The sequence below is a fragment of the Vicugna pacos genome, chromosome 6 (assembly GCF_048564905.1).
Source record: "Vicugna pacos chromosome 6, VicPac4, whole genome shotgun sequence".
NCBI classification, from domain to species: Eukaryota; Metazoa; Chordata; class Mammalia; order Artiodactyla; family Camelidae; genus Vicugna; species Vicugna pacos.
The window spans coordinates 3,692,144-3,716,780 of NC_132992.1; the positions used below are offsets into that span (position 1 = coordinate 3,692,144).

General features: G+C 51.3%; 1 protein-coding gene across 1 annotated transcript in view; it reads left to right on the top strand.

Annotated features, from left to right (window-relative positions):
* Positions 1-24,637, top strand: part of MEGF11 (multiple EGF like domains 11) — a 332,515-nt gene that overhangs the window by 253,107 nt on the left and 54,771 nt on the right. Inside the window, exons 6-9 of the mRNA XM_072962208.1 lie at positions 6,238-6,484; positions 7,797-7,917; positions 14,141-14,277; positions 18,362-18,574. Of these exons, the coding sequence (XP_072818309.1) occupies positions 6,238-6,484; positions 7,797-7,917; positions 14,141-14,277; positions 18,362-18,574 (718 nt within the window). The remainder of the gene's footprint in view (positions 1-6,237; positions 6,485-7,796; positions 7,918-14,140; positions 14,278-18,361; positions 18,575-24,637) is intronic.

The following is a 24,637-nucleotide window of genomic DNA, read 5'->3' on the forward strand; positions in this document are numbered from 1 at the left end:
CCCACAGCTCCCGGGACACTGTCCAAGGTGGCCATGTGAGCCCAGGCTGGCCGCCAACCTCCCAGGTCCCTTCGTCCACCCACACCAGGCCACACCCAGTGGGACAGCAGGGGTTAGAGCTCAGACACCCAGTCGCTCCCCAGCTGTGTGACCTTGGACAAGGTATTTAACCTCTCTGGGCCTCTGTTTCCTAATCGGCAACCCGCTATAAAGGGGTTGTTGTGCGAAGTGAATGAGAAAATGTATGCCTTTATCTCGTGGCCTGGCACATATTAAAACTGCTCTTTCAAGTGTAGTTAAACATTTAAAGCCTGTCTGCAGTCAAGGTCAAGGTTGGCGGTGAAGGGAGAGACGCAGTCACTCCCCTCGGGGTAGGGGAGGTCGGGCCCCGCAGTTGGAAGAGGTCAGCTGGGCGATGCTCTGGCTGGGACGGGTGAGAGTTGGCCAGCTTAAAGGGACAGAACGAGCCAGGCCACACGCTTCCCAGTGCCCCAAGCGCTCACTCACTGCCCAGCGAAGATACGCCCACTTGAAAACCCAGCCAAAGCCAAATATAATTAGGAAGGAGCATCTGTGACAGAAACCAAAAAGTGTGTGCGAGGGGGTGACATCCGAGAGCCAAATTGGAAAGAGCTGGTGATTGTCTGTGGAAGAATGCGAAGTCCTGTTGCAATTTTAATGATGATAGTTTTTATTCCCCTTCAACAGGGTAGATAACTGACTCACCGTCTCATTTCTGTCATTGCTGGGGAATGAGGTGTTTTTAAGTGGACTTTTTAAGATACCTGGAGCTTCTCCCTGTGAACCCTAACTTTTTTTTCCCACTTAATCACTCTGGTGGGAATGTCTGTGGAATGGATTACACACTTCCCTGCTTCCTTAATCAGAATATTATAAATTGAATGTAACTTCTTCCTGTCAGTTTAGCTATGAGGGGTTATTTGCCCCTGTATTAGTGGCTCTGAGTTGCTTTGCTTTTTCAGTTTACAGATGTTGTCTGTTTATTTCCATGGGTTCGTAATGTGACATAGACCTCTTTTTCTTGGTGCCCCATAAAACACACACACACACACACACACGGAAACAAGCATGTACAGGTGCGTGTGCGCACACACCAGTCTGCGGTCTGAGAGCCCAGGTTGTCATGCTTAATAGAACTGCATTCCCTCTTGCTTCTCCAACGCCCTGTCCTGCCCCTGTCATGGCATTTTCGCAGCGTACCACCACTGCTCCTCGCGTGGCTCTGTCCCCACCAGACTGTACGCTCTGAGCGGCCAGGACACTTCGCAGCACTAGCAGGTACTCGGTAAATGTTTGTCAAATGGAGGAGCAGAGGAACGAAGGCACTCAGGTGTGAGGGCATCCGTGAGGGGTAGGCGAATGGGTTTTGAATGCCTTCCTGGGTGTCCCCGAGACACCTCCAACATAGTGAACGAAATCCACCTCATTCTTTCTCTCCCAGTATTTGTTCTTCCCCTTGTGTCTCCGTAAAGCAATGGCGCCAGCATCCACCCAGCAGCCTAAGCCAGAGCTGGGCTGCTGTCCTCCCTGCCCCCTCCTCCTTCCTCAGCACCTTGTCAATCTCCATGTCCTTTCTGATTCAACCTCATAAACACAGCTGGAATCTGTCCCTTCTCTTCTTTCTACGGCCACACCTGATCGTGTCAGTTCTCTGCTTAGAACACACTCAGAGCCTCCTGCTCCTTGCGTGAAATCTGCCTCCCTGAACACGGCTCACAGAGCCCTTGGACCTGGTACCCCGGCCTCCCCTCGTACCTTGCTCTCCCTTAAAGTCTACACTCCAGACACACGTACCTTTTTTTTTTTCTATTTTCTCTCACGTTCAAGTTTTTTCCCACCTCCAAGCAATTATATGTATTACTTCTTCTGCCTTAATCCATTCCCCATCCTTACCCCTCCATCAGGCCTTTTCTTTGAGAACATCTTCCCTGGCCACCCCCAGCCTGGGTTCACACCTGCCTGTGTCTTCCTCTGATGTCCCAAATGACCCCTATCATAGCTCTTCTGCAGTCTGCCCTCAGTGCTGCTCCTATGGCTCTGCCCCCACTATACGCTCCAAGAGGACGGGACACTTTCTGGGACTAGCAGGTGCCTGGTAAATGGTGGTTGAATGGATGCGTGGAGGAACAGAAGCACCCAAGAATTAGTGCGTGGGCTTCATGACAATATCCCGGCTCCCTGTCCCAGCATAGTTCTGCTTCCTACTGGGTTTTGGTTGTGACAGAGAGAATAGAGGTCCCCTCTGACAAGCAAAATGTATCTGCCTGTCCTGGAATTGCCCCAAGGACAAGCGGGCTCTGGACTCCAACAGCTCAGTACAGAGCCAAGGACTGAGGACAGTAATTGTGTCGTAGCAACATGGGGAATCCCTTGTTCCAGCCCCAGGGTTGTTCACAGTGATGATGGGGAGAACGTGGCTAATCTCTGTAGTATCCCTGCCCTTGCGCTTTGCAACTGCCACCTTGTCCCCAAGGCACCTCTTAAGTTCCTCTCCTCAGAATCATCATTCAGAAAATACCCCATTCATCTGTGGTGGAGAGAGCCGGAGCCAGAAGACCCAGGCTGCCCTTGACTCTAACCTTAGGCAGTCACTTAATCTCTCTGATTTCCCCATCTGTAAAATGGAGAAATAATAAAACCTAATTCACAGGGTTTTAAATATCACAAATGAGCATTTAAAATGTGGTTATTAGTATTACAGTGGAGACACATATGTGCGTTAAACTTATGCGAATATAACTACATGTGCTTGGCAACAAAAGTAGAAAAATGATACAGTAGGTCATTCTGCTAGTCTTTCCACTCACTGAGTACTTGTCCAAGAGATGGGGTGATGTGGGAGACGCCGGACCATGGGGTGATTTGTTATTCTCTGTCCCGTGAGCCTCTTTCAGTGTGTGTGCAGGCTGTAACCATAACTAGACTTGATTTTTGTTTTGAGATATAATTGATATATAACCTGTTAGTTTCCGGTGTACAATATAACAATCCAACATCTGTGTATATTGTGAAATGATCATCACATTAAGTCTAGTTAACATTGATCACCACACATAGTTACAATTTTTTCCTTGTGATGAGAACTTTCAAGATCTACTCTCTTAATAACTCCCAAATATACAATACTATGGCTTTGTGATATAATTTGAAATCCAGAAGCGTGACTCCCCCAGCTTTGTTCTTCTTTCTCATTGTAGTCGCCATGCTGCACATCACATCCCAGAGCTTGTGTATCTTGTAACTGGAAGTTTGTACTTTTGACCATCTTTGCCCCTTCTGCCTCCTCCCTACGTGTGACAACTACCAACCCGTTCTCTGTATCGATGAGCTCAGTTTTTGTTTGTTCATTTATTTGTTTTTTAAACTCCATGTATAAGTAAGATCATACAGTATTTGTCTTTCTCTTATTTTGCTTGGCATAATGCCTTCAAGGTCCATCCATGGTGGAACAGATGGCAAGATTTCCTTCTTTGTGGCTGAATAGTATTCCAGTGTGTGTGTGTGTGTGTGTGTGTGTGTGTGTGTGTGTGTGTGTGTGTGTGTATTTGTGAATACACATTTTCTCTATCCATTCATCCACTGATGAACATTTAAGTTGCTTCCGTGTCTTGGCTATTATAAATAATGCTGAAGTGAACACGAGGGTGCAGAAATCTTTTTGAGTTAGTGTTTTCATTTCTTACAGATAAATACCCAGGAGCAGAATTGCTGGATTATACGGTGGTTCTGTTTGTCAGTTTGAGGAACCTCCATACTGGTTTCCATAGTGGCAATTTACACTGTTACCAACAGTGCACAAGGGTTCCCTTTTTCCCACATCCTTGTCAACGCTTGTTATTTCTTGCCTTTTGCGTACTAGCCACTCTGACAGGTGTGAGGCGATAGCTCATTGTGGTTTTCATTTGCATTTCCCCAATGATTACTGATGTTGAGAACCTTTTCAAATACTTCTTGGTCATCTGTGTGTCTTCTTTGTAAAATGGCTATTCAGATCCTCTGCCCATTTTTCAAATCGGATTGTTTGGGGTTTTGCTATTTTGTTGTGTAAGCTCTTTACACATTTTGGATATTAACCCTTTGCAAAATATATGGTTTGCAAATATTTTTCACATTTGGTAGGTTGCCTTTTCATTTTGTTGATGGTTTCCTTTGCTGTGCAGAAGCTTTTAGCCTGATGTAGTCCTACTTGTTTATGTTGCTTTAGTTGCCTTTGATTTTAGTGTCAAATCCAAAAAACCATTGCCAAGACCAATGTCAAGGAGCTTCCTACCTATGTTATCTTCTAGGAGTTTTACGGCTCTGGTCCTGCGTTCAAGTCTTTCATCCATTTTGAGTTGATTCTTATGTATAATGTAAGATAAGGGTCCAGTTTCATTCTTTTGCATGTGGCTCTCCAGTTTTCCCAACACCGTTTATTGAAGAGACTGTCTTTTCCCCACTGTATATTCTTGGTTCCTTTGTCATAACTTAATTGACCATATACACATGGGTTTCTTTCTGGGCTCTCTATTCTTTTCCATGGATTTATGTGTCTGTTTTTATGCCAATACCACACTGTTTGGATTACTATGGCTTTGTAATATAATTTGAAATCCGGAAGCGTGATGCCCCCTAGCTTCGTTCTTCTTTCTCAGAATTGCTTTGGCTGTTGGACTTGATATTGCCTCACTCATTGTAGTACCAGGTGGAAAATGCAGGGTGAGGCTCACTCAGAGTTTGGCAGCTTGGTTTGTATGTGTGAATATTGAGGCACAGTGAAGATGAGATGAAGCAAGACTGGGTGATTGGGATTCCAGGCGTAGAGTGGTTCCATCTCCTAAAGGATGATGGACAGTCTCCGTGACACTGATCACTGAATCCTCATCAGCAAATGGGAGGTACACGCAGGAGGGTTGGTGGGGCTGTAGTGACTTTTCCGTCAACCCTTTATTTCTCAAAGATCCCATGTCCTCACTGGCTTCAGCAGAACCTTGTGCTTTTGTACATACCAGTACTCGAGTACCGCTTTCTGTCCTCCAATCCCTGGAGCACTCATCATCTCCCTGTCTTCAGGCAGGAGAGTCTCTAGCCATCCCAGTTTGCTCAGCAGTGAGGGGTTTCTCAGAATGAGGGACTTTCACTGGTGAAATTGGGACAGTTGTTCATTGTGATAGTCGGACAAGTAGGATGTCTTTTACAGCTCACTTCAGGTGCCCTCCTTCTAGGAAGTCTTGCCTGATTCCTTAGCTGGGAGCAATCTTTTTCTCCATTGAACATCGCCTAGAACATTATTTATGCCTGTCCATGCCTGAACCCCACAGGCACCCCTATTCCAGGATTCCAATGAATGAAGCTATAGTTTGAGGCCATCTTGTCGTGTGTCCTGTACGTACCAGGTGAAGGTCCAACTAGGAGGTGGCAGCAGGCTGGGTGACCTACCCGTGGTCTGCCATTCAGCCTCCTTCCCGAGCCCTAGAGTGTGAATTTCTGCAAAGGTGGCTCAGATATCACTCTTTGAAACATTTAATGACATAGAAAGATCTTCAAGGTTGTCTGTCACCTCCCAGGGAAACACTTCTCTTTCCTGCTCCTTCTGAAGCTGCTTGGAAAGTAATGAAATTGAACTGAAGATGAAGGAACCAGGGGGTGTAGGCATGACTGATAGGAAAAGCAGCAAAGAGAGGGAGAGAGGCAGGGTGACAGGGAGATGGAGCCAAGGGAGGGGCAGGGAGGTAGAAGATGTGTTCACGGAGAGTGAGGTGCAAGAGGTGAGAAAAGCTAATGTTTCAGGAAGAGATGGACAGAGAGAGAGATGGGAGCTGGGCTGGGCTGGGGAGGCATCAAGAAGGGGTGCAGGGTCACAGAGAAGAGGGGAGGCAGGCTGAAAGGAAATGGTCCTGGCCAAGTAGAAGAGAGACAGCCGAAAGGTAAAATAGCTTATGGTTCCAGAGTTTCAGCACAGGAGAGGGGGCTTCCAGAGACATTGGTTGGAATGGAATGACCCTGACTGGGGCATGGTTGAAGAAAGAAGCTTCTTAGCTTGTATGATTATTTGGGGGCTTGGCGTGGGCTGATGGAGGTTATGAGGTGCCAGAGCTTCCACGCAGAAACCCCTTGCTGGCCTCCTTTCCAGAGAAGAGAGATGCAGAGATGCGAAGGCTGTTCCCGACACCCCCCCCATCCCAAAGGAGAGCCCACGGGGAGAGTCCTCCACCGTGACCCGCTCCTCTCTTGCAGGCTGCGACAGCGACCACTGGGGCCCCCACTGCAGCAACCGGTGCCAGTGCCAGAACGGGGCCCTGTGCAACCCCATCACCGGCGCCTGCGTGTGCGCCGCCGGCTTCCGCGGCTGGCGCTGCGAGGAGCCCTGCGCGCCCGGCACCCACGGCAAGGGCTGCCAGCTGCCGTGCCAGTGCCGCCACGGCGCCAGCTGCGACCCCCGCACCGGCGAGTGCCTCTGCGCGCCCGGCTACACCGGCGTCTAGTGAGTAAAGCGCGGGCGCGGAGGGGCGGGGCGGCTGCGCGGTCAGACCCCGGCTCCGGGCGGTGGCTAGGGTGGTGAGAACAGATGGAAGGTGGGGATAGTCCTGGCTGTGAAATCTCCTGCGCTCTGACACCAAGTCCTGCAGAGGGACTGAGTGCTCCGGGCCTCACGCGTGCAGGTCTCAGATCCCTGCCGTCCAGGCCCCAGGGCGACTGGTGTGAGCTGGGACCATGCATCGATGGAGGCTCCCATGGCCAGAGGAGCTCGCAAAACTCCTGCAAGGAGGCTCTTCCTGGTCAGAGCCCCAGACCTTGGCGTGGAATTCTCTTCTGATCATAACTCAAATGCCACTGCTCAACTGAAGCCTGAACCCTTCCAGACTATTTGAGACAGAGATGGGGTGGGGGCCCTGGGCAGATATCACGAGTAGATTTCAGGAGTTCGCTGTGCCTGTGTCCTCTCCTCGACCTTCTCCCCTCGGACCCGGAACAGCCCCTCACTCCAGTTCCCTGGAGCGTCTGCCTGGGCAGGAGCCCTCCAGGCTGCTTAGTGGAGACCCCCTCAGAGGCAGGATTGAAACCCTCCTCCCTGCTCTGTTGAAGACTCAGTGGCCTCCCCAACAGCCCTAGATCCTGGGACTGGGAGGTTACCCAAGAACTCTAGCAGATCCTGGGACTGGGAGGTTACCCAAGAACTCTAGCCACAAATACATCCTTGATAGAGGGTGTTCCCTGTCCGAATGTCTGGCCAGCTCCAGGCCCAGGGCATTGGACTGAGGGCCAAGACAAAGACCCCATGCAAATCCTCCTCTGACTCTCAGCAGTGCTCAGTCCCTATATATAGGCCTGTTGTGGTAGCTGAGAGCCTTCCAGAATCTGGAACAGATTCTTCCTTTCTCTGAATCTAGGCAGACTCTTGAAGGCTGAACCTGTGGCTACGACTCAGTGCCTTTGCTCATGCTGTTCCTTCTGCCTGGCATGCCCTTCCTGCCATTTTCCCAGTGAAACTAACTTTACCTTCAAGACTCAAATGAAACGTCTGCCTCTTAGGGAAGCCTCCTCAGCTTTCCCTCATCAGAAGCGCTATCTTCTTTACACTAAAAGCACTTAAGTCATCCCACAAGTACTGACCCAAACGTACAACATTCCAGGTCATTGTCCTCTGCCCTGCTGTCACCTCCTGGGCTGTGACTGCCCATTGACTGTGAGCTCACTAGCTTCTAGGGAGCCTGGGAGCCTTAAGACTGGCAGCACTGGGACCCCGGCGCCTGATCTGAATGCTGCTGCCTCTAACACCTCTGCTTCCCATGCAGCTGCGAGGAGCTGTGCCCGCCTGGAAGCCACGGGGCTCACTGTGAGCTGCGCTGCCCCTGCCAGAATGGGGGCACCTGCCACCACATCACTGGCGAGTGTGCCTGCCCCCCAGGCTGGACGGTAGGTGGCCCCGCAGGATGTGGGGGGGACTCCGTAAGAGGTCTGAGCATCCCTTACTCACATGCACCCTGGAGGACTAAATTCCCCTCCCACCCTGAATTCCCTCCCTCCTATTTACGGTCATGGGCATCATTAGACACTGACAGCGGTGCCATGAACACAGCTTTGAATCCCAGGGCTGCCATCTGAGTGCTGTGTGACCTGAAGCAAGTTACTTAACCTCTCTGAGCCTGTGGTCCCTTGTGTACAGAGGAGTTGAATTCTTCTCATATACTGGCTCTGTCTTTGAGTGTAGATACTCACTTGAGCTGCCACGGGCTCTCAAATGTAGCAAAGAGAACATGGCGTAAGGATGGGGGTGGTGCAGAGAGGGGAGACAGCAGGGTATGGGTCACCTGAGTTTATAGAACCTCAGATTCCCTGCTTCCAACCCCTACACACGTGTGCGCGCGCACACACGCACACACATTCTGATTCTGTGGGCCACAGAATCTGTAGTCTAAAAACCACTGCAGGTGATTCTGATGCAGCCTTAACCAATCCAGGTCTCTTGTCTGGAAACCACCACCGTGGGAAAGGGGGATGGGATTTATAACCTCACAGGCTTAAATTCAGGTCTCACATCCAACGATGACCCTGAAAAAAGCCCTCAGTTATTCTGGTCTCTGCTTCCCCGTCTGCAAAACTCGTGTAACAACAGCCCGCCCTGCCCTCCGCAGAGGGAGGGTTGGCAGAAGGCTCAGATGAGGCAGCGCATGTCCAAGGTGCCTTGCAAACTCTGAGGTGCTCTACAGTTGCTCGTTTTATATGTCCCTGGATGCCACAGACAAGCCACAACCTCCTTTAGCCAACACGCTCCCCCGCCCCGTAGGTGTCTCCACCCTCCGCAGTCTCAAGCCCCTCCTCAGAAGCAGCCAGTCACTAAGGCTGGCTTTCCCATTTTAGGGGAGGCTCAGGGACACAGCCGGCTGCTTCCTCCGGGGCCTGAAGCTTTGCAAAGCCAGGAAGGACAGGAGCAGGATATTTCAGGAGGCTGTGGATGACGAGGTCACAGGGCGGGGCGGGGTTGAGGGGAGCAGAAGGGATGGTTACAGGGCCTGTTGATGCAGACACAGATTTGCCAGAATTTTTTTTTTTAGGGCAGGAAAGGGCCTGGGGGGATCATCTGGTCCAGCAGTGTCCATACCTGTCTGTGCACCAGAGTCACAGTGGGTGGAGGTGGGGGTTGGAGGTGGGGTTAAATACAGATTCCCAGGCTCCGCCAGGGACCTCCTGAGGCCCAGGGATCTCTATTTTTAATAACCTCCCCAGATGACTCTGAGGCAGCCAACTCTGTCCGCAAGCCTGCATTTGGAAGTAATCGATTGAGTCTGTACGATTTCCTTCTGTGTTTCACAGAACCTGAGAGTTTCTTGGAGGTGAGGGTGAGGGCGCATAGCCTAATAACTGGGGCTCCAGCTCCCACACACCCCCACTTCTCCATTTTAATCTACTTAGAGGTTCTCGGTAAGATAACACGTAAAAAACAGGGTCTCCCAGCTTGAAGACATTTGAACACCACTGGTCTGTGAATATCTCCCTCTCTTAGGTGAGGAAGCTGAGGCCCAGAGAGGCTAAGTGACCTGGCCAAGGCCACACGGGTGGTGAAGAGGGAGGTGGAGCTGGAAGCCAGGTCTCCTGACTCCTGAATCCCAGCCCTTGGTGTCTGTCTGTCTCTTCCGAGGAGGAGAAAGGGGCTGCCGCCTCTCCCACACCTGCCCGTTCCTCCCACCCTGAACCTCCCTCTGGAAGGGCCCTCTCATCCCCAGCCAGCTTCTGGAATTCCACCCCTTGTGGGCTGGGTCCTCGGAGACCCAGCGGGCAGGGAGGTCGGGTCAGGATGAAGTGGGGGCAGAACAGGCCACAGGCAGGCTGGTAACTGTACAGTCCTCTCTGGAGAGACTCATGGGGCTGGTGATTGAAGAAGGGGAAGGGGGAAGCCAACACACGGAGGAAGAGATTATTTTCCTCCGCCACACGCTGAGAGGTTTGTTCTTTCAGATGATAGGAAACTCTGTCAACAGAAGCCTTTGGATTTGGGGACTTTATATTTTTAATTTTTTTGGTAGACAATTGCATTTCTATTTTTGACACAGCATTTAACTTGCAGATTTGTATGAATTATTAATACCCCTCCTGCATGCCGAGTCACAGAGCAATGAAGCTGCGAACTCAGGCCTGAGGCCCCTCCCAGGGAGGGCTGGGGCCAGGGGGAGGGTGTGCGGCAGAAGGGTCCTCTCCGTGTCACCGTCCATTGCCTCACTTTCCTGGTGGCCCCATGGTGGCTTTTGTCACACTCAGAGATCTGAAGAATACGATTGCTCACTCATACGGTGCAGGTCCCCAAAGAACCGAGGCTTTATGCAGAATTGGAGAGGAGCCACCAGGAGCTCTGGCCCTCCAGGCCCCTTCTCGGAGATCCCTGGCCACCAGGAATCTGGTGTGTGCCCACAGGACACGACATTTGCCCAGCTGTGCTGAGCCTGTCCCGGAGGGTCTTTGCAAAGAGCCTGGAGGATTGTTTCCTCTCTTTTTTTCTGGGCTCTGAGACCTTTCAGAGGAGGGAAGCCAAGTGTGAGCAGGTTGATGAGAGTGGGTTCTGCCAATGGTTGGGAGGTAGGAGATGTGGTGACCCCCTTTTAGAAATTCGCAGTCTAATGGTGGAGGCTGGACACATGTGCACGTGTGCACAAAAACAGGCCTGACTTGCGGGGAAATAGGACCAGTTACTGTGGAGGAGCAGAGGTATTTGGAGCTGAGGCTGAAGAGTCCTGGGAGCTCCGGTGTGGGAAGGATTCTTCATGGAGCCCCAAGCCCCAGCCTACAGCCTGGATCGTTTCCACAGCGCCCACACCAACCACTGTTCACTGTCCGTTGAGGGCATCCATGGCACTGGGACAGCGGTGACAATTAGGTGATCGGAGAGGCTGAGTCTCCTTGGTGTAACCTTGAGTCCGTCACCATCTTGGCCCCCTCCTTTTTATGCTCCATTTAGCCACGGTCCTCTTAAAGTGCAGCTCGTTTCCAGACACAACCATTGTTCTAACCAGAGAGGCGCAGGCCTATTGCCCCACCTCATCTCCAACATTCTGGATGCTACACAGCCCGAGATCCCGTTGCAATTGGAGACACACACTTGGCTGACCACAGGGCAGGTGTGTTAGGGCTGTCATTACAAAGCAGCGCAGCCTGGGGGGTGCACACACAAAAATGGATTTCCTCCCAGTTCTGGAGGCCAGACGTCTGAGATCAAGGTGTTGGCAGGATGGGCTCCGTCTGAGGCTTCACTCCCTGCTGGTGGATGGCCGACTTCTCCCTGTGTCTTCACCTGGTCCTCCCCTACACCTGTCTCTGTCCTGATCCCTTCTTCCAAGGAGGACAGCAGTCATTTGGGATTCAGACCCACCCTACTGACCTCATTTTAACTTTCCTGCCTCTATAAAGGCCCCGTCTCCAACTGCAGCCACAGAGTGAGGTGCTGGGGGTTTGGATGTATGAATCTGGGGTGGGGAACTCAATTCAGCTCATAAGAGCAGGAAAGAAACCATGAGACCACAGCCCTCTCTTAGGCTGGTACTTTCCAGCCTGCATTTCCCCCAGCCTTTCCCCAAAAAGCTGTTTTTCCAGCCAGCGGTAATGAGTTGACCATGTGGTTCTCCTGCCCTCTTCTCTGCCCCAGGTGGTACTGGGCCCCTGGCCCGTGCTCATCAGATGTCCACTTGGGTTGAATTAATATTAACAAAGGGGCTGATCTTTGAGGCACGGCTCTAATCTCACAGAATCTGTAATCTGATCATCTAATCTCACATAATCTGTACAACCACCTGGGAGACTGGGGGTTACCACTGCCGTTTGATAGATGAGGAAACCGAGGCTCAGAACAATCACAGGAGTTGTCCCCGCATAGCTGTCTGGGAGGAGATAGGTCTGGACTTTGAGCCCAAGTCCTGACTTTTGAGTCTAAGTGTTCTTTCCACCGCACCAGGCAGCAGCCCCTCCGAGGCAGCAAATTACTTCAGGCCCCAGGGGCTCAAACCCAAGGAGGGGTCTGGGGCTCCTGGGACCTGGGGTGGTGCAGCTGGGGACTGCTGAGCAGCGGCTGAAAGAGGTACTCGCCCACCCGTCCAAAAAGTCTCAAGGTGCTTGATTTCCCCAGGAAATGTTGAAAGGAAGCAGACTTCACCACTGGCCTCTTCAGGGGGCCCTGGTCATGTCTCAGAAACTCGGAAGAGACAAGGAGTCTGCAGCCTATCAGGATGGATGGTGTGTGTGAGTGTGTGCGCGCGCACAGGAGGTCCCCACAGTGCTCCGTGATGGGGAGGTGGGAGATATACACACAGCCCCCCAGGATGACTCAAAATATGTTTTTAGGATCAGAGTATTCTTGTCCAGCCCAGGACTGCAGAGGACTGACCCAGAGGTTGGCCAAAAAGACTCCTCTCTTCCCTCAGGAATCCCTAGAGCTTGTGGGGTACAGTGAGAAAGACAGGCCCGGGTACCCCCATCGCCTCCAGGAGGAAGAAGGACCCCCTCCTCTGACTAGCTTTTCCCTGATCCTCTCCTCGCATCCACACTCATCTCACTGTCTTCAGCTGCTTCCTCTGCGCGCTCAGTCCTCCGTCCCTGCCTTCCCCTCCTCCTCAGCCCCGCACTGTCTGACTTACATGCAGAGGAAAAACTCAGAGCTCAAAAGCTTCCCACTTAATTCATTACAAGTAAATTGGATGATACTGATCGATGACTCTGGTCAGCAGGATTCTCCTTACTAAACTAGCTTCCTTGGGGTTGGCAATTATTGGTACTTAATAATTGTGTGTTGAACTAATTGATGAATTCATTGTGGGAGAATCCTTGATCTCTGTATGAGAAATGACCATCTCTGGTGTGGGAGAGGCTGGAAGAGCAGCCGGAGACCAGAGTTGATTCAGTAAAGACCTAAGATGCTAAGATAAAGACCTAAATAATTTTAAAATTAGAGTATCTGACACCACAGGGTTACTCGTGGAGGGAGGAGAAAATGTCCCCCTGCTCCCATGCAAGCTGCATCCTGAAGACACCAGGTGCAAGTCTTTTCGGTGTTTCTTCTGGCAGTTCCCTCCTTATTTCTATATAACATGCTTTACTGCTGTCTCCCAACTCGTTAGAGCCTCATGTCAAATATATGGTGACCCTGGGCCTCCTGTTCATGTTTTGTATAAGCCTTGGAAAAGCTGGTTGGAAGCCTGGGAGCGGAGAGAGATGCCAGGCTTGGGGACTGATGGGACCCTCGTATATCAGTATCTCTAGGTCTTTCCTCTTGAGCCCTGTGTCCCCAGAAAGGACTCCTCCAGAGTCCGGCCACTCGCAGCCTCAGTGCTGAGCAGGGGAAGAGAGCAGCGGGTCTGCTCGGGCAGCGGGCAGGGGGCCGCACGGTCCCTGTTTCTCGCAGCGCCACCCCCTCCTCCCAGCCGTGCTCGGTCTCCCTCTGTCCAGAGCCAGTGAGGGCTAGCCTCCCTGAAAGTGAACTGCCGGTCTTGGGAAGTCCCCTGGCTATTTGAAAAGGGGGTTAAAAACCTGGGGTTAAATTCCCTCTTCTATGAACTTTCCAAGAGTCCTCCTGCTTTATCGCACCTGCGCCTTGGCCTTCAGAGTCTCCCGGGGCCTCTGATCCCCAGGCTTTGTGAGCTTCGTCTTCCCACACTCACTCCGAGCTTTGCTGAGAAAGCAGAAACCTCAGTGGTTACCGCTGCTCCGCCTGCCTTTCCATCCTCCAACGCGGGCCCTCTCTTGTCCTCTCCGGTCCCCTGTCTGCTTCCTTTTGTCCTTGGAGGTTTCTGCCTTTCCTGCACTTAGCACCAGGTACCAGAGTTACCTGTTTTCTTATCTCTCTCCCCAGTAGAAGGGGAGGATGGGATATTTTTGTGCCCCTAGTGTCTAACACAGGCCCTGGTATACAACAGGCACTCAGTAAATGCATGCTGCATAATTGGATGGGCAAATTGGCCTCAGTTTCCCCATCTCTCAAATGGGGCTTTGGAGCCATGGTGTCCAGCTTTCTCTGCTTCTGTGACTGGGGAGAAGTTCCCACTGAAGGAATCTGGGGGGTCCCTAGAGCCGTAACAGCTGTGCCACTCCTGGGAGACAGCAGCCTCAGGCTAGCGCCTCAGAAGCACCAGTTCCGCACATCTTCCTTCCTGTGTTGCAGGGAGCAGTGTGTGCCCAGCCCTGCCCACCAGGGACGTTTGGCCAGAACTGCAGCCAGAACTGTCCTTGCCACCACGGAGGGCAGTGTGACCACGTGACTGGGCAGTGCCACTGCACTGCTGGATACATGGGGGACAGGTAAGGATGCTGTTAGCTCTTGTCCTTGCTGCTCACATGACTCGTTTTTACAGCAGCCTTGCAGGGAACAGCTCGGGTTTACCAGCCCACAGCACCCTTCTGCCAGCTTCCCTGTTCCTTTCTCAGACCTTCCGCCAACCCATCCTTCCTGGCCCTTGGCCCGCTGAGCGTACCCTCCCCCGGCCCAGTGACCCAAGCCCTGAACTCCCATCAGCTCACCTCGGGGAGGAGGCGGGCACCCCCCACACCCTCTGCATTCTGCCCTCTTGAAGGGAGGCAGTGGTCGTGATAATCCAAAGCTGAATGTGCAAACTCAGTTCACACGTTCAGGATGATTTCTTTTAGAAGTGGATCTTAATTTCTGATGTGAGTTCTGGCAAAAGAATACTGACATCAGTTTGCATCCTCTGGCCTGAGGGCAGACTGGAATCAAACCCGCCTTGCACGGTGGATAACCCACAGAGCACGTAATGGAGGGTTTACTAGATGTGCACGCTTATCCCGGTAAGAAGGGTTCCATGATGGTAGGGCAGGTGCTCTGGAAGGCGGAGAAACAATCCATGTGTCTGATGGTGGGTGGATTCAGGGCTTGAGGAAGACGTTTGTCCCCAGAACCTGGGCGAGTTTCCTCCCTCACTCTCAGCCACGTGTCTCTTTGAGCAGAGACAAGGACGGTAGAGAGGAGGCTCCCACATCTTGCCTGCTTCTGTGGGATCCATGTTTCATCTCTGGCCCTGGATCTTGTTACTCTGCCTCCCCTGCCCAGGTTACATCAGGAAGCAGGGATCAGGGCTGAATTAACCATTGAGTCGTCCAACTCTGACCGACAGACATAATTGGGCTCCTCCAAACTCTTCCTGAAGTCAGCCCCAAATCCTTAGTGATGTCCAGAAAAGAAATTTTCCTTTTTTAGCCTTGGGCTTGCTTATCCCTAGCAAGAAGCCTTTTAAACCATATCTGACCTCTTCATTAGCCAGTGTTCATCTCCATGAGCTTCCCAGACATGGAACGTGGGGCATGGATCTGGGGACCCATCCCTCCGTGAACCGTGTCAGAGATCATGTCTCTGGGGGCAGAAGGGGAGGCAGGACTGAAGCCCTGAGCCCACCTGCCCATCCTCACCATCTCCCCCAGTAAGAAAATGCTCGGGATGAGCCAGTAGGGACAAGAGCTGAAAGACCCCGGAACTAGAGCAGGGCCCCTTTGTTTCCGGCCACTTCCCCGTGAAAGCGAATATAGCCCACTCACTGCTGGAGACCAGTGGGCCCAGGGCTCCAACTGACCGCTCAACACCAGGAGACCCATTCTCACTGGCGCTCTCCATTTCCACCAAGATGTACCAAATGGAGAAATAACCCTAATGCCCCTTATTGGGACTCAGCCTATGATCCCGAGGCAGAGAGAAACCTCAGAAGCCTCAGGGTCCTCTGGTAAGTTTTGCCAATCAATGACAGAGAAGAATTCAATAGAAGGGCCTGGTAGCATTTGGGTTTCCCCCCTAAATGGGCTTCCTGGTGTTTAATATTTCGTAAAATTGCCTCCATTAATTTTGTAGGTGACAGCTGCATGAACCCACCCCACATCATCGCAAGCACATTAGAGTTGAGTGGGTGTAATAACGCGGGCCTCCCCGGATAGGCAGAATCCAGTGCAAATTAAACATGAAACGTAACGAAGCTTTTGCAGCTCATTTTGTAATTTAATTGAGCAATGTATCTGGTTGTTAATGGCAATATCGGACACATTAGATTGATATGTTGCAAAGGAAGGATGTTTAAGTAGAAAACTAATTCCTGCTGTGATTACCCTTCTGTTCCACAGGCCCTGTTATTAGCATGCTTTGTGTAAAATTCATTAGCAGTCGTTGCTTGATCTCTAAATAAATAAGTTGTTTAAATTGTGAGTAGGAAAAAAAAAAGCAGCTGATTATGTAAATGGATTAGGTTGTCAATATTTCATTTCCAGATTCTTTTCCTGGGGCTGTGGAGTCAGTCACTTTGTAAATATGACGGGGTGGGGACATGCCCTTCAGAGGGAGCTCACTGTCCCGGCGGGCTTTGCCCAGTCCTGCTGGATGGGAGGCAGCAGGAATGTTCCAGTGAAAGGGAGGGGTCGAGAGGTGTCTCCGGGCTTGGGTTTCTTCCCCTGACGTCTGAGACATCCCAGGAGAGGCAACCTGAGTGACTTCTGGGAAATCCATTCTGAGGCTGGCAGTTTAAAAGGTGACTGTCCGGCTCAACGCTCGGTGTCGTCCCCTTCTGCCTCGGTGTCCCTCCTCACTGTCCTCCACCTCCGATCCCTTCTCCACACCCCCTTTCTCTTTCCTTTTCCTCCCCTACTTTTCTACCCACTCCCTTCATGATGCCCCAGACTGGCTAACATGCAGCAAGATTTGCAGGAAGACGATCTGGGCGTGCGATGGAGAACACTGGTTCCAACTTAGGACTCTCCAAGATTTAATAAAGAAGCTAAGGCTATATATATATTTTTAAACATCTTTTATTGCTCCCCTCTGCCCTGATTATTGTGGAAGGCATATAGAAAATCTGAAAATGGGAAAACATAACCATTAAAATACTTATAATTGCTCAAGTCCACTCCATTGTTAACATTTTGGAGTTTTTCCTTTTGAGCTTTTCCATGCCAGAAGGGCTCTGTTAGGAGAACTGTAGAATACAGTATTAACAAGGGTAATAATAAGAACTCACATTTCTTACTGAGCCCTCACCGGGCATGGGGCACCTTTCTCAATGTTTGCACATGTTCTCTCATTCACTCCTGACACACCTGGTGAGGCTGAGTTACTATCCTCCCGTTTGGTGATAAGAAAGCGGACATCAGAGCCGTAAGGTCGGTTCCCTGTTCTCCGCACCTTGGAAGCAGGGTGGGGATGCGGATAATCCAAGACCCCAGAGTCCAGAGGCCACTTCTGTTTGTCTCTGGGTTGCAGGGGTCACCCACCTCTTTTACTTCGTATGCCCCCAGGTTCACCCCTTAACTGTCAGGATCCAGTTGCTGTGACAATGACTTTACATCCCCAGGGAAATAGCTTCTGGACTAGAGTGAGGGGTGTTGGGTGCATCCAGGAAGCCAGGCAGTCAGCAGTGGGGGTTACACCCACCCACAGAGGACCCACAAGCAATGGCTGTGAGTTGATGAGTCGAATAATTATCATTATGCTGGGAGCTCCAAGTACCAGGCCAGAGCTGAGGCAGGACACAAACGGGACCCAGCCCTCCTCTTTGTGGGGGGGGCTCACTAGCTGCTGGGAGAGGCTCAGCCCCTGCCTTGAGGGGACCCCCCTAGTCTAAGAAAGAGGAAATAGCCCCTGTCATGGGGGTTCCCCTGGTCTGATGAAGGAGGATGCTTCTGTACTCACAGGGAAATCCCACCCTGCAGAAGAGGCTCATCTCCCAGGATGACAAAGGGAGACTGTACCGCTGCCCAAAGGATTCAAAAAACAGAGAATGAGTAGAAACAAAATTACCCCTTTTCATCAAATCTAAGATGCCACCAATTGTAAGATGCATCATTAGTGTATTCACTGCTAAGAATGAAAAACCCTGATAATTAAACTATGACACACCATCCGTTATAAGACTTAATCTGATTTCAGAGACGTTAAAATATATTTTAAAAGCGTAAGGTTTGTTTAACGGGTACAGAAGTTTCAGTTTGGGAAAATGCAGAGGTTCTGGAGATGGATGGTGGTGATGGTTGCACAATAATGTGAATACTTAATGCCACTGAATTGTCCACTTAAAAATGGTTAAAGGTAAATTTTATGTTATACATATTTACTGTAATAAAAAATTTTAAAAAACACATAATGCCGATAATCAATGAAATATGATAGTATGAACTCAGTCCTGGGGACTAAGGGGAACTGGCATGGAGCGGGGAACGGACTGGGGTGACTAAACCATGGAGTACTTCCTGGAGGAGGAGAGGGAAGACGGGAGGAGGCTGTGAGGAGGTGGGTGCAGCCCGGCAGGCCCAGGCCTGGAGGCAGGGGGTGCATGCCGGATGGATCTGGAAGGGCGGGTGAGGGGGCACAGCCTCACCCCGCTCTGCTGTCCCACAGGTGCCAAGAGGAGTGTCCCTTTGGGACCTTCGGCTTCCAGTGCTCCCAGCGCTGTGACTGCCACAACGGGGGCCAGTGTTCGCCCACCAGCGGCGCCTGCGAGTGTGAGCCTGGCTACAAAGGCCCCCGCTGCCAGGAGCGGCTGTGCCCCGAGGGCCTGCACGGCCCAGGCTGCACCTTGCCCTGCCCCTGTGACGCCGACAACACCATCAGGTACGCGCTGGGGACAGGTGAGCCTGGGGATGGGATGCGGTGGGCCCTGGTGGAGAGGGGCCACTCAGGGCACAAACCCCCACTTCTCACCAGGTCATCTAGGCAGGGCAGTGAAAGAGCTGGGGTCTCAGCGATCAGCTTCGCTCACCAGTCTGATGGGACAGGATGGCCAGGGCAGAAGCAGGGAGCTTGAGCCACAGAGGGTCAGTATTAGAAGGGACCTTAAAATCCAGCGTGGCTCACCTGGGGCCCGCAGAGGGCTGTCCCAGCAGGCCCCGGCTAGGGTGGAGGAGCAGGTGGGACAGAGGGCCGGCCTTTCATCAAGGTCTTGGCTTGGGGCCAGCTTCTCCCTGCGCACTGTGTTCTTTGGTGCCTGGGGCTATCTGGGCTGAAGCTGGCCCCACCCTTGCTTCCTGGAAGTGGAGAAGCCAGAGCTGCTGGGGGCCGCCTCTCCCAGCTCCTTGGCTTCCTGCTTCCTGCACCGCCTGGCACCGCCCTTGGGGAATAAATGAGGCTGTCAGGCCCCAGATAAGCACTTCCACAGCCCTGTGTGTGGCCACCTCTTATCAGGGCGGTGAAGGGAGGGGGGAGGCGCCTTCTCCCCTCAGGCCTGCAGGACAGCTCGGGGAGGACCGGCTGCTCGGGGCAGTGGGTGATGTGACTGTTTGCAGGCCAGACTGAGACTCCTGTCTCTGGGACAGCCAGGACTTAGCCTCGATCCCTCTTCATTCCCAACTTTTAATTCTCTACATGTCCCCTGAGAGCCTCTGGTCACTGTAAGTAAGGGCATCTTAGCAAGTGTTATGGCTTGGACAAACTCGGTCCTTAGTCCTCAGTTCCACTCAGTTCAGCTGAGGGGCTAGGGCAGTGCTACCCACTAGGGTAGAAGGTAGGAAAGGAGACTGTTAGGAGGGGGCCCTTGAGCCAGTGGAGCTGGCCTGAATATGACTTAAGCACTCATCTGCTCAGTCATTCATTTAACAAACACTGAGAGCCTGCAGGGCCAACTGCGAGGAAGTAATAAAGGGTCCCTCGGCCCCAGTCCAGCCCTCAGGAACTTGAGCCTGGAGCACCCACACACTGAGTACCTCTGCCATATTTCTTCAAATACAAAGCACCACCAGTAGTGAAGCACTGCTTTATTTAATGTACTACCAAAACTGAACCGTGACATACCATTGACTGGATAACACATCCATCAGAAAATGTAAGGGAGAGTCTATCTTAGAATTGGTGAAATACGTGAACCTGCTGGGTCCCAACATGGGCTCAAGTAACGGTGACCCAGGGCTCTGTACAGAAAGCACCATAGGAGACTACTATGCTGGTCAGGGAAGGCTTCCTGGAGGAGGTGGCTTCAGGGCTTGGTCTGGAAGGAAGGGTGAGCACTCCAAGTCTCTAAACATAGGGGTCCCTTGGCTTCCCCACAGGGGTAGGGGGCCTTCACCCTGTCACTAGGACCCCCTATCCCTAAGGGGGAGCCAGGGGAGGACAGAAAGCAAGGCTGCCGCTGAGGTAAGATGCAGGGAGAGTTCCTGCCACAGAGATCCAGCCAACCCCCAAATTAAAGAGCTATTGTTTTCTTCCCGTGCTTGCGCAACCGTGCCCTGCATAATTCATCCCTCCTCTGAAGGAGTCCTCAATGCATTATTAATCTGGAAGGACTCCCTCTTCTCCGCCGCTAATCTCAGCCCATTCAATATTGATGATTATTTGCTTTACGGTCTTTAACATGTGTCATGTTTGGGGGGTTGGGAGGCAGTAGTGCTGCTTAGGTGAGGGGGCTCCAGGAGCCCCTGGCAGCCAGCCCCCCAGGCAGGGTTCCTCCGTGTCGGCTCGACCACCTCCCCGTGTCTCAGCCCGGGCTTGTCCATCTCTGCGGCCTCAGCGTTGCCCGTTGCCTGGCACAGAGCAGACCTTCAGGAGAAAGAATCGCTGAATTCATCTTAAACAGCCCATTCCCCTATCTAGGTGGTTCTGCCCCCTGAGCTGATATCTGCCCTACTTTTAAAAAAAAAATTTTCACCCCTTTCTCTTGGCACACTGACCCCGTGACTGAGTCCCCAACACTCACAAGGTTTTGCTTTAGTCTAAGTCAAGATTTCTCGACCTCACCACTCTTGATGTTTTTGGGGCTGGATAATTCTTTGCTGTGGACAGCTGTCCTGTGCATTGCAGAATGTTTAGCAGAATCCCTGGTCTCTACTACTAGATGCCAGTAGCAATATCACAGCCCCGAGTTCTAACAACCAAAAATGTTTCCTAGATGGGGTCGGGGGGAGGCAAAATGGTCTGAGGTTGAGAGTCTCTGGTCACACTGAACCTGTCTCGTGCTGCACTTGGCTTTGCTCTCCTGGACACAGAGAACAGCTCTCTTCCTCCGTGTGGGCACAGGTCACGCCTCTCCTCCCGTGAGCCTTTGTCCCATTCTGGACCCTTCTCTTGGGATCCAGGAAAAGCAGCGGGATGATTCGGTGACTCCTAAACCCAAGGCAGTTAAGCTGCAGGTTCTGGGTGGGTCTGGGGCCCCGAGGCCTGGCCTTCAAAACACCTCTGACTGAGCCAGTGGTCTGGTATGTGTACTTCTCTCTCTCTGTCTCAGTTTCCCAATGTGTCTGTCAACCTTTCATCAGCCCAGTGGGGGTAAAAGTTTCCTTGTGGTCTTGGGAAGTGAAGCTTCCATCTAACTCCCTGACAGATGGAATGTGGGATCCCCAGAAACCCTGCCTCTTTCCCCACTGGCTTCTGCAAGAGCTTGCAGCCGAGCCCCACCAGGACGTCTTGCAAGGAAGACCTTGAGCATCTTTTCTAGAGATGCAAAGTACTCCCCAACCCCTGACCGAAGAAAACCCTCCTCATCTAGCCCCAGTCCCTCACTGCTCTGTGCCCCTCTGGAGAGGCTGCTTCAAAGAAGTCGAACCCACATGCGCAGGGAAGGAAGGAGTGGCTGGTGAAATTCCCCAACACTTCATTCCGTTTTTAAACGCTTTGTAGCACACACAAAGAAAGCGTCCTCCTTCATAAAGGAATGACCTTGAGAAAGTAAGCGCCTGTCTCAGACCTTGCCCATGTCCCCTCCACAATTGGATTGTCATAGACGAATTCCAGCAGCCATGATCGTGGATTACTTTTGAAAGATTTGATTTAGCCACCAGATGCTGCATTGATAGAAATCTCAGAGCAGCCAGAAAAAAATGGCAGAAAAATCCACCGTGAAAAGATTCCTGTATTGTTCAGCTTTCGGTTCCTATTAACTTGTGATTAATCTATGTCTGGGGGAAATGGGAGAAAGGGGAGAGAAAAAAAACAGAGCACACAGAACCAGCCTGGACACCAGTGTGTGTAAGTGTTGCCTGAGCCTAACCAGCAGTCACTTGCCCACCATGCGACCCAAGGGAATGGCTCTGCCACCACCAGGGGGAGGGGAGCAGGGAGCAGGGGACACCTGGCAGAGGGAGATGTGACAAAGGTACCAAAGGTACTGAGAGTCTGGGGACAACAGTTTTCAGCCATAATCGCTGAGTCAGCCGTCATTCCCCCACCGTCTTTTCAAGGCGATTTTGGAGTCTTTAAAATAAATGCCCAGTAATCAAATTGAGAAAATTGAGATTTTTGTTTTTTAAAACAGAATTTTAGGGACATGGAAGGAGAGAGAAAGAAGTGATTTCAGATTTGGTGTTGTGCTTTCTGGTTCTCAGAGTAAAAAGTAAAATTGGTGCCAAGATACAACCCTAAGCGTCCAAAAAGCTGGCGGCTGAGATGGAAACCAGAAACGCAGGAGAGCTTAGAGGCCGGCATCCCCCAGATCTCCGTGCATGTAGGATGCTTTTGCCAGGGTGGTCTTCACACCCGAGCAAGGACCTGGAACCGGAGGATCTATTGAAGGGAAGGGCAGAAGGGTGGCTGAGACCTTCCAGGATCTCCGGGGCTGGCAGAGCTGATCGCTGCAGCCATGCTGCTGGGTCACTTCTGCGTCCACGCATGGCAGTCCCCCACGAGTGTGACCAAGCCAGTCCCTCTGACCCTAAACCACAGCCTCAGAGGAGGCCTCTGGGAAGCTGAAGCATGGAAAGGCCATGCCTAAGGGCTGTGCTCGAGTGTTGGGACAGAGAGGAGTGCCCCACAACTGTCTGCTGAGGGTCAGGACCCCTAAGTGGGGGGCCCCTGCTCTGTGGCACCCATTCAGGCCGCTATTTCCCCTTAAGGTGTGGGGCCCAAGGAGAAGTTTTTCTGGAACCATGAAGGTCAGGAAGTTTTCAGACATCCATCCCTTACACGCATTTTTAAAAACATATTTATAATTTTTATTGTTCTTTATCTGTTTATAAATATAATAGATGCTCAGTTTGAGAGAGTTAGAGAGATAGAGACATTTAAAGAAAAAACTGAATCACTCATGATTTCTCATCCCAGAGGTGAGCACAAAAGCCATTTGGTTACAACTTGCTCATTCTTCATCCATGTCTGTATCACTTTTTTTCATATTTCAGATCATGACATTGTATGCAATTTGCTTATTTCACTTCCCCTTGTGTCCTATCATGAAACAGTTTGGAAAACATTTGAATACTTCTCTAACAATCCTTCATCTGAATTGCCATAATTCATTTAACCAGCACCCTGTAGTCAGAGGTGCCGTGAGGCAGTGGACAGAACACAGCCAGACAGACCTGGGTTTGAATCTCTGCTGCCACTGAGTTAGCCTTTGTGACCTTGGGCAAGTCATACGCCCCCAGGCACTGTCTGAAAAATAGAGGCGCCGATGCCTAGCTCACAGGCTTACTTGAAGTTTAGAAATGTAGGTGTAAAGGGCCTGGTCTTTTAATAGCCTGGCCACATCTTATTTATTATTATTTAAATTGCTTCCATTTTCCACTGCTATAAATAATGCTTCAGGGAACATCTCTGTGCATAAATCTTTCTCTACAACTGTGATTATTTCCTTAGGATAGATTCTTAGAAATGGAATTATAAGACCAAAGGGTCTGAATATTTTTAGGACTCCTGATACACAACCCCAAATTGTTTTTCAGAAACCTTTACCAGCATTGAGTATTATCCCTTAAAAAGAAAGAAAAAAGAAAAGAAAAAACTGTACCATGTTGACAGATGAAAAAGTGATATCCAACTGCTGTTTTGACTTGATGATTAATGAGACTAAACATTTTCCAAAGTGATTATTAGCTCCTCGCACTTACTATTCAGGAACTGTCTGTTCCTGTCCATCCCTCATTTTCCACGAGAAAATCAAGTCTCCCAGAAGAGAAATGGCTTGGGCTGGGCCTCGCACAGTTAGTTCATTCATTTGTTCATTCGCCGAATGTGTGTTGAGCATCTGCAGTGAGCCAGGGACTCTGCTGGGCCCCGGGGGACAATACAGAGGTGGAATGGACAAAAGGCCCTCCCCCGCGGAGCTGCCGCCTGGTGGGGAGACATGATAAACAAGTCAACAGACACAGAAAATAATTACATGTAGTGAAAGTACTGTTCATTCCCAAATACTTACTTGGGTGTTGAATATGAGCCAAGCACTGGGGATCCACCAGTGACCCAGGGAGACGAAGCCCACAGCCTTGTGGAATTTGTCAGAACCAAGATTTGTCGCCAGCCCAGCGCTCACTACTGTCTACCACATCCCTTGAGCTGGACTCCAGAGCGGAGAGGCAGGTGACACGGGGAATCTGTGAGGCTTGTCTATCATCCGGCATCTTCTCTGGACTGTTAGTCTGGGTTCTCCCAGAAGCAGATGCCAAGTGCAAGAGATGTACTAGGGAAAGAGCCATCAGGGAAGATGGAGAGGCTGGGAGAGCGTCAGGCTGCGACGCAGTTCGGACCTTTGTGAAGGAGAGCGGGGAGGAAGTTTGGGTGGAAAGTCTTAGACTGCAGCACAGTTCTAAGGAAGTTTAGTAAGATGGAGGGGGTTGGTGGTTAAGACAAACTTGCCCAGTCAGAGGAGTCCCAGATTTCCCGGGAATGTGTTGACCTTCCCATCCCTGCTGTACTCCAGCTAAGAGTGGTCCAGGGGACGTGTGACCCCTGAGCAAATGTGGTGGTGGACTTCAG